Here is a 9,892-nt window from a genome sequence, read left to right on the forward strand (position 1 = left end):
CTGCGACCTCTTTTGCCTAAGGGAGACGTACTAATCAACAAGTGTTAAAGGAAAAGCACATTATGTGCTTTCGTCAAAGGAACTGACGAAAGAGGGAATCAAGGAATTGCAATCACATCATAATCAACATTTACTATCATTATTGTAATTGATGTTAATCGATGTTTCCATTGTAATTCTATCCTTATATAAAGGTGTTATGAAATAAAATGAGCAGACCAATTCCAATTCCATTTTACTTTTACAACAAGGTGAAATTTGAGCTTATTTTTGAGATGTTCAATCTAGTGCTTTCTATATGAGCCTTAAATATATGAGATTGCTCAATAGGTAACGACTTTTTATCAATCTCACAAAACGGATTGTTATATTATTATCTCGTTAAACTAAATTGACCCATTTTTCCTATAAAAAAAAAATATATCATCTTTCTTTCTATCAATAAAACAAAAATATAAGAATGTTGATTAAAAAAAAAAAAACAGTATCTATACTTGGTAATTAATTCTCAATTTTTTGACTTTTACTTTTTGGTAAGAATACAAGGCGGTTGAGACTTGAAAGCGTGGATCGGGTTGTTCCTGACCTGAGCAGATAAATAATAAATTACAATCCCCTCTTTACTTCTCCTGTTCTTGTCTAACTATTTATCCTATCATCTTCTTTGGTTTCCTCCTACCTCGTCTCTACTCCTTTACGCTTTCCTTCTCTCTTAACCCTAATCTCATCGCTTCCGATCCTATCCACCGCCGTTTCAGATCTCTATCGCCGCCGATCAGGTAATTGCTCTTCTTCACGATCTTGATCGGTCTCCTCCTGCTCGTCGTCGTCGTAATTTCCTTTTAAGATTCCCATCGTTCCAATCTGATATTTCTGTGCAATCCGCTATCGTTTCAATCTGATGTTTCCGTAGTGATCTGCTATAATTTACAATCTGTTTTTTTTGTGAATGTAAAAGTGAAGAGTTTTAAACGGGAAATCAGATTTTGGGAGAAGTAGGAGAATTTTGAATTTTTTTTGTTGGAGAAGTAGAAAATTTGGTAAGACTTGAGCCCGAGGGATCAAATTTGAATATGTTTAAGTCCAGGCCAGAAAAATCATATGCTTTTTTTCATACGGTTCGATTTTCGATTTTGAATTTCCCAAACTTTTTTGTTGGAACAGATTGGTGCTTATATCAAATTGTTGATATTTATCTTAGTAGTGATTATAGGAGGTGAAGTTTAGATGGTCTGCATAAGCATTCACTTTTCGATCAAGTAGAACTGTTATAAACGCATGACGATCAAATAATTCTGATTTGGAAACAGTGATCTTTTGTGTTGATTTTGTTTTGTATATTTTCGTAACTTTTTGTTTTATTGTGTTAACTTAGCAGGACCGATGTCTTTTACACGTCACTTCCGCTCAGAAGGGGGCACTACTCGCGATGAGTATTGGCCGTCATTCAGTAGAAACAACTCCAAAAGCTTCAATAGCAATGCCAGACACACCAACAAGACCAACTACAATAACAATTGGAACATGAGCAGGAACAATAACTTTGTTAGGAATCATTACGATTTTCAGTATTACATGGGAAATTATAGGGAGCATGCCGATAATTCTAATCATTTTAAGCCTGACGGTGCACCATCCTATAAAAGGAGAAAATTTTCAGCTTCTACTTGGGGTGATGGTGGGAGACATTATCTGCCACCAAACACGTATGATTTCGCTCCTTCAACCTGCAATAATTATGTCCCTCCTACAAGATCCAACGGCATTGCCTCTGCATCTACCACCTGTAAACGTGACCGCTCAAAATTAGAAGAGGATGAAGTTGCCTTTATGTCAAGGGATGAGATTGAGAGATACTCCCCATCTAGGAAAGATGGTATAGATGCAGCACGTGAGGCACATTTGCGATACTCATATTGTTCGTACCTTCAGGATCTTGGTTTGCGGCTGGACTTGTAAGCTCTTTGTCTCAAATGTTAATATTTGTTATGTTGTTTCCATCTTGAACTTATTTCATTGTATTCTTTGCATTGGTTTAAATTTAGAAACTAGGTTATGATTACAGTGATCAAATTTGATCTTCTGGAGGACGTTAAATTCTTTTTTTTTTGAGGGAAGAGGACTTTAAATTCTAACCTTTCTTGTCTTTTTTTTTTCTCCTGTTATTGTCTAAGGCTACATAATTGACAAGTTATGTTATTCATTATCCAGGCCACAGACCACGATTGCTACTGCAATGGTTCTCTGCCACCGTTTTTTTGCTCGGCGATCACATGCTTGCCATGACAGATTTGTGAGTATTCTAGTTCTTTCGAGTTTCACAGCATCTGTAGAAGTTAAAAAATTTTCACCTGTTGGGAAAGAAAAAACAATTTGTTATAACTTGGTTTATAGATAAAACTTTTTCTGGTTCTCCTATTTTATCTGCTTAATGTAAAATCCCTGTGTAAATTGTAGTTTTTAACTATATCGTTTCTTTTGCAGTTGATTGCCACTGCTGTTCTCTTTCTTGCTGCAAAGTCTGAGGAGACACCTCGCCCTTTGAATAACGTAGTGAGGGCATCTTGTGAGATTTTCCATAAGCAGGATATCAGTCTCTTGTCCTATATACTCCCTGTTGTGAGTACCTTTAAAACTACTTTGAACGTCTATTACTCCAGCTGGCATTATTTTGCACTGAAACCCTTTTTTTTGGAAGTCTAAGTGTCAATAGAAACATCAGTACTGTGCGAAATGAAGCAACCACAGCATAGCTATTCTTATTTATTATGCTCAGATGGCCTTTTTCTGCATTGGATTATATAATTTATACCAAGTAAATTTGGCATAACATGATACAAGTTAAACTTGCTTCTAAGATTGTTTATCCGTTGCTGATTATAAAATGAAGATTTCAGCCTAGAAAATGAGATCAGAATTTATTTGCACTCTTTATCATTCTGACATCTGTTTGTATGTTAATCAGGACTGGTTTGAGCAGTATCGGGAACGGGTGACTGAGGCTGAGCATATGATACTGGCTACTCTAAATTTTGAACTGAATGTGCAGCATCCATATGCTCCTCTTACCTCGATACTTGATAAATTAGGGCTCTCACAAACTGTTTTGGTGAATCTGGCCTTAAGCTTGGTCAGTGAAGGGTAAGTTCAGAATTGAGGTTTCACATATTGCTTACACTTCGTTGAATGTCTTAACTTCACTCATTATTCACCCTTCATTTTGGTTACCATAGTTGTGGAGATAAAACCAGCTAGCTCATGTTCAACTTTACTGGGTGCAGTACACCAAAATAGAATTCTCTCCTGTAATTAGTTTATCTTGCATGCCTTCTTGAGTTACTATTTGGGCTGCGGTTAGAATTGATTGTTAGGGGTATCGTCAGAATTTCATCATTTGTTGATGTTTGGGCGTGGCTGTGGCTATGGAGGAGGATAACTGGTTTCCTTCCTGTTCCCTACAACTCTGTTGCTTGTCTCAATAATTTTCTTGTTTAGAGCAACTACTGTAGTAGATATTTTGGAATATTAATTCTTTTGGCATGCATATAATTGCAGGATCTACACAAGATTAGCGTGATCGCCTGTATGATATTCTTAGCGGGCGGATTGATATGCTGTTCATGGAATCTTTTGTTTTGCTTCTGATGTTGAACTGCTGATATGAATTTTCCATATTATGCCCCACCAACTTCCTCATTGGCTATAAAATATAGCCACAGAACCCCATAGCCATATTTCACCATCTTATTTCAACATTGTGGTGGATTTTGCTCAGAAAGGTGTCCTCTGAAGTCCTGCTTACAAACATACAGTTTGTTTGTCATGGCTTTTGTCTGATTGGTTTTCAGGGAAACCACTGACGTGGCAAGGGTCTATATCTATGTTTGGTAGCCCTTCCTACCCATGCATTTTGTGGACACCAACATTTTTTTGACCGCTAACATTGGAAAGGAGAGAGGTTGTGGGTTGGGGGGGGGGGGGGGGTGTTTGTTTGGCCAGATATCTAGGTGTTGGTTTTGTTCAACAGAGGCCAGGCTAAGTTGATTTCAGCTACATGGGGTTTTGAAGGTTTTGATTTAGTTTCATTTCTAATCGGATTGTGCACTGGTGTGCACCACACATTGTCTTACTCTTCTCCAACCAAAATCTTTGATATTAGTTTAAACCTTGGCCTAAGGTTGCAGATTGTTGTGAAAGTGTTGCCAATGATGCATGTTTGTCGGGAACATGCATGGGTTTCTGCCTGATTTGGATTCTGTTATAAATTTTGGTTGGGTATTCTCCTCTCCAGTACAGAATGGAATAGCAGACCTTATATTTGGTATAATGCCAGTAATCTGCTCCCATGCCCAAAAGAAAAGAAGAATAATGCAGTACATGAGAAATGAGAAATTTGTTAAAGTGTATTCAACACTTGTCCTGGTTAGTCACCTTAGAAATGCATCTTGTCCGCCAATATTGGTAAAAAGGAGAAGACATATTTTTGTATATGATTGCCATATCACATGTATTTGGCTTATCTTATATTTCTCAGGTAGTGCTTTTCGGATCTAGACCCTGCCCAATCATTTATCAGGGTCGGACCTTGATTGGGAATTATTTGGTACTATATATGTGTTGTCAGTTTGACAGCGTAGTCTCCATATCAGTTTGACAGCATAGTCTCCATATCATTTATCTGGGTCAGGACCTTTACTGGGAACTATTTGCTACCATATACGTGTTATCAGTCTGACTGCCTAGTCTCCCTGTAAGTGGATATGTAGAAGCTCTGAATTGATTGAGGTCATTCGCATTGTTACTGTGAAATATTTTTTTGCCTAAAAATTTATGATACTTCTGTTTCAAACATTTTTCAGCAACAATTTCTTCTAGTTATTGTTTTTCGAAAGAAAACAGTTTTTGAGGGTGGGTTTTGTTTGATTCTTTTTGTTTAAAATTCTCTTTTCCTAAAAATGTTTGTATTTCAAGCCTATTTTCATATATTACTTTCCCTTTCACTATGGAACATTATCTCTTCTGTGAAAGAACTCTCGTTTCACACTGAAGCACACAACCGTAATATGTATATTTAAAATTTAAAAGGTTCTATATTCCTATCAAGTGTACTATCTTAGATGATTAAATATTAATGGCGTGTATACCAGAAAAAGTGAAGGTGCTGTTTTTGAAGATTTAATGCATTATCCACCTCATCCCTCCATCTACTTGTTGCATTATCTAGTGTTGTCTCGAATCTTTTTGACAGATATAGACTTGTTGATACATATTTGTTTTTATATCACTCCATTCAAATGGAGCTTTCATTGTTCCTACTTGAGCCTTGAAATCTCTGTATTTTCGTTTTCCATTTTTTCAATTATTTATTCTGAAAACTTTGTTTTGTTACTATTTACTAAATGATGAAAATGAATTCACAATGAGTTCAGTGGAAAGCTGTTTGAAACACAACCGTAATATATGTATATTTAAGATTTAAAAGGTTTCTTATTCCTATCAAGTGTACTCTCTTAAATAATTAAATTTTAATGGCATATATACCAGAAAAAGGGAAGGTGCTGTTTTTGAAGTTTTAATGCATGGCCCCTCCGTCTACTTGTTGCATTATCTAGTATTGTCTCGAATCTTTGTGACATATATAGACTTGTTGATACATATTTGTTTTTATATAACTCCATTCAAATGGAGCCTTCATTGTTCCTACTTGAGCCTTGAAATCTCTGTATTTTTGTTTTCCATTTTTTTCAATTATCTATTCTGACAACTTTGTTTTGTTACTATTTACTAAATGATGAAAATGAATTCACAACGAGTTCAGAGAAAAGCTATTGAAAATGCAATGAACATTCTTAAATTTTGACAATTTTCCTTTTAGAAAAAATTGACCACTTTACCGCGTTTAAATTTACAGCCATTATTAAAATCATGCTGTTTTAGGATATACTAGAAAATGTGTCCGCGCGATGCGGCGGGTTTGTTTTTTTTCCAAGTTTCATATATAATAAATGAATACTCGTAATCTAAAAAATATCGGCGCTACTTAGAATATAATTTATTTTTTTTGTTAATAATAGATTAGCAACAAATGATACAGCAAACAACAACTTTTTCTATAATTTGTAGAAATTTATAAATACAAAACAGAATTGTTCTTCCTTAAAAAAAAAAAAAAAAAAAGCATAATTGTAATTTCAGTCAAAAGCTGGGGGCAAAACCGTCATTTCACTGTTACATAAACAGTGATGAACAGTACATCACATTTAGTATATGTAGAATTGCTATTCAAAGAAGTTCTCAGCAAAGGCTTGATTTTACTTTTTGATGTAAGAAAAATATGTGTACTTTATACACTGATATGTATGAGCCAGAACAACATATAAATCACTCTTCAGCTTCATCTCATGCCTGCCACATGGCTTTAGTCCATGAGTCTCGTTGGGAACATAGTCAGGGGTTTTGTGCATGCTCAGTGAGCATAGGTGCACATGTTTGACAAGTCTGTCAAGAGCCAGCCATAGCAGAAGATTGTGGATTTGCTTTGAGAAGTTTGAGTGTTTGCAATGCACTTCTGCATCCTGTTTGCTTTCTCATATAAATTGTGTGTATGAGTAAAATAGCCATGAAGCAGTTGTGCCTGGGAGTTTGATGTGTCCTCTAGATGGGTATAACATGTTTGCTATAGTTATGGTACTCTATCAGCAATCCCGCAGAGATTCTGGAAAATATTCTACCTGACTTGCTGCTTTTGTAGTTGGTAAGAAGAATTGTTATTTTCTCGTGACATCAATGCCTGATTTGTTGTCATTTTGATATTAGTTTCTCATGCCATATGTATCTGTTATTGCTGATGTATGTTCATCAATGTGAAAATATATGCTAAGTTGCACGAGATACTGCCTGTTCTTACAAGTGTTACCCCAGATGGTTTGGTTTGTTACATCTGTCTTCCTGTCCCATGTTGACCAATTGTGGCATCTTTTTTTACAACCTCTAAAGCTTATGTGTGTATTTATTGTTTAGGCTTCGGAGTTCATTGTGGCTTCAGTTCAAACCGCATCATATTGCTGCTGGAGCTGCCTACCTTGCCGCGAAGTTTCTAAATTTGGATCTGAAACCTTATCAAAATATTTGGCAAGAGTTCCAGGCTACACCAGATGTCCTTCAAGGTAAGCATACATGCTATGTTATCAGTTGGCACTGATAGAAGGAAAATGATCTTATTATCTAAATTTTTAAAGAGAAAAACATTCGTGGTGAAAAAGCTGAGGCTAGCTACATTTTTTTTTCCTTGTTTTCGGTAGATATTAATGGTTGTTTTAATGATTGATGCAGATGTGTCCCAGCAGTTGATGGAACTCTTCTAAATGGATCAAAACATGGTTGTGGTCGCATTAGGCTTTAGCTTAAGGGTGTACTAGTTTTTTGTGGATAGAGTTGAGACGTGTGTGTCATGATGAGGTGGGGAAGATATAGACTTGAAAGGGTCATGGTGTTGAGGAGGGAGAAGAAATGATCAAGATAGTCTCCATCTTGTCTCACAACTGCCTCTTTAATACAGATAAGGTCTTGTAACTTTGTAAGTACTTCTGGAGGAATGTTCTCTTGGGAATGATAAATTCATATAATGATAAAATTCGCAACAAAGTTTTATTTTTTTCATTTGAGGGCATCACTGATGCTCCCTTTGTCGAATGGAAATTTTCAAACATGTTGGTAGATGTGAGAAATGCGGTGCATATTGTTAAGAGATGCTAAGATTTGAATGTAATGTGCATTTGGAAAAAAGAAGTGCAGCACTTGGGTCTTGGAATTTTCCCTCTATTCTCTATGTTGCATCTATAATAACCTGCATTTATGAGGTTTTAACATCTGTATATATACTTGACCCAAAAAAAAAAAAATAGAAAATTACATAGTAGCACATGACCAAAGATGTAAACACAGAAAACCCACTTTCAAAAAGATTTATACAAATAAGGACATGAGCCCAGGCCCAAAAGTCAAATGATGCTTGTTTGATTCTCAATTTTAATGGAAAATGACCAAAATGCTTGAGTTTCATCACAATTTACGGGCATTGCCACTGACCCAATATCCAATACCCAGAAACGGAAAACCCAAGGAACCAACGCCAAATCTAACCACCTCCGCTTCCGTTCTCCTCCTCCCACCCTTCTTTCGTCTTCAAACCCAGCCACTACCGCTTCCACTTCCTCTCGCCATGTTCGTCTCTCAAGAACAAGACCAGCTGCCTCTAGAAGACCACCGCTGCTCTGCTGCAGAGCCTCAAGTGGCTCTTCAATAATCCCAAGAGCGACGACGGCGGCAAGATTGAAAAAATCGGCGGCGGAGGTGATGATGATGATGAGGGCGAAAGTGGGTTGGCGCTTAAAGGTATTGTCTTGGCGGGGCTGTTCTTGGTTGGGATTATTGGTGGGTTTGGGGCGGCTGGGTATTTGTACAAGGATCAGGTTAATGCCTTCTTGAATTAGTTTTCCACTCTCATTGAAGGTAAAAGTTGACAAATTTGAGTGCCTTTTTTTGAGATTTTAGTGAGCTGCGTAGATTGAATGCTTGTGGTTTTTGATCGAGTTGATTTTCACCGTGGCGGTGTCCGTGTGTGAATTTTGCGAGGTGATAAGCTGTCTGCACTATGAATATTTTGACTCTCTTCATGTTCTTCCTCTGCGTTCACAAACCCACCACGGAAAGAACTTGGCTTTCAATCAATGTTTGAGCACTTTGTTAATTAAGCTTTTTGTCTTATTCACAGCTTAATTAATTTAATCCCTGGGTCTGCAACACCACCATTACGTTCATTCTTCTTTTTTCCTTTATATATATATATATATATATATATATATATATTGCTTTATGCTTTTGGTGTCAGTATTGGTATAGTTATATGAACTGCTACTTTTGTCTGAAATAGTCTTTGATGGTTCCTAATTAATGTATCTTTTAATCTTCCTTTCTTCTCGAGTTGCAGGATTTTGGTGGCTGTTTTGACGGTATGTGAGCAAGTTGGTGATACAAAAAGAAATTTTAGTAACCCGAGATTCAACCGGAGGCTTCAATTTCATTCATAGATTGATAGATCTAATTGTCCTTGCTACTGCTATTGCTATTGCCCCTGCTACTGCTCCTGCTACTGCCACTGCTATTGCTAGTGCAAATGAAGCTGCTACTAAACCAATGACATATTTAGCAACAAAGAAGAAAAAGAAGTTTGACGAAGAGATCTGAGATTCTCTCTCTTAGCAACGTGTAAAAGGAAGAGTATGAGTGCAGTTGGATGAATGCAGTAGCAGGATTGGATGAATGCAGTAGCAGGATTAGGCGATGACGAGTGCAGTAGCAGGATTGGACGAGTATGAGTGCAGTAGCAGGATTGGACGAGTGCAGTAGCAGGATTATGCGATGACGAGTGCAGTAGCAGAACACGAGTAGCATAAATGGAAAAGTATGAGTGCAGTAGCAGGATTAGGCGATGACGAGTGCAGTAGCAGAACTGGACGAGTATGAGTGCAGTAGCAGGATTAGGCGATGACGAGTGCAGTAGCAGAACACGAATAGCAGAACTGGACGAGTATGAGTGCAGTAGCAGGATTAGGTAATGACGAGTGCAGTAGCAGAACTGGACGAGTACGAGTGCAGTAGCAGGATTAGGCGATGAAGAGTGCAGTAGCAGGATTGGACGAGTGCAGTAGCAGAATTAGGCGATGACGAGTGCAGTAGCAGGATTGGACGAGTATGAGTGCAGTAGCAGGATTGGACGAGTGCAGTAGCAGGAGTAGATGATGAGATTAGAGTAGTAGGAGAGTGAGGTTTTGTGATGTAATATAAAAGGTCAGGAGTTCGAGCCCCATCAAGGGTGGGAATGGGGTGGGGT

The 9,892-nt window shown here is 37.4% G+C and overlaps 1 protein-coding gene across 1 annotated transcript; it reads left to right on the forward strand.

Moving 5' to 3' along the window:
• Positions 1–643: 643 nt before the first annotated feature.
• LOC133712586 (cyclin-T1-4-like) lies at positions 644–7,659 on the forward strand (the record flags this gene model as incomplete). Its single annotated transcript, XM_062138696.1, has 7 exons — positions 644–779; positions 1,376–1,955; positions 2,212–2,293; positions 2,485–2,619; positions 2,966–3,141; positions 7,021–7,166; positions 7,333–7,659. Coding segments are annotated over 7 exons (1,287 nt in total), but the record flags the coding sequence as incomplete, so codon positions are not given.
• Between the last annotated feature and the right edge of the window lie 2,233 nt (positions 7,660–9,892).

This window comes from Rosa rugosa, chromosome 5, assembly GCF_958449725.1.
Source record: "Rosa rugosa chromosome 5, drRosRugo1.1, whole genome shotgun sequence".
Lineage (NCBI taxonomy): Eukaryota > Viridiplantae > Streptophyta > Magnoliopsida > Rosales > Rosaceae > Rosa > Rosa rugosa.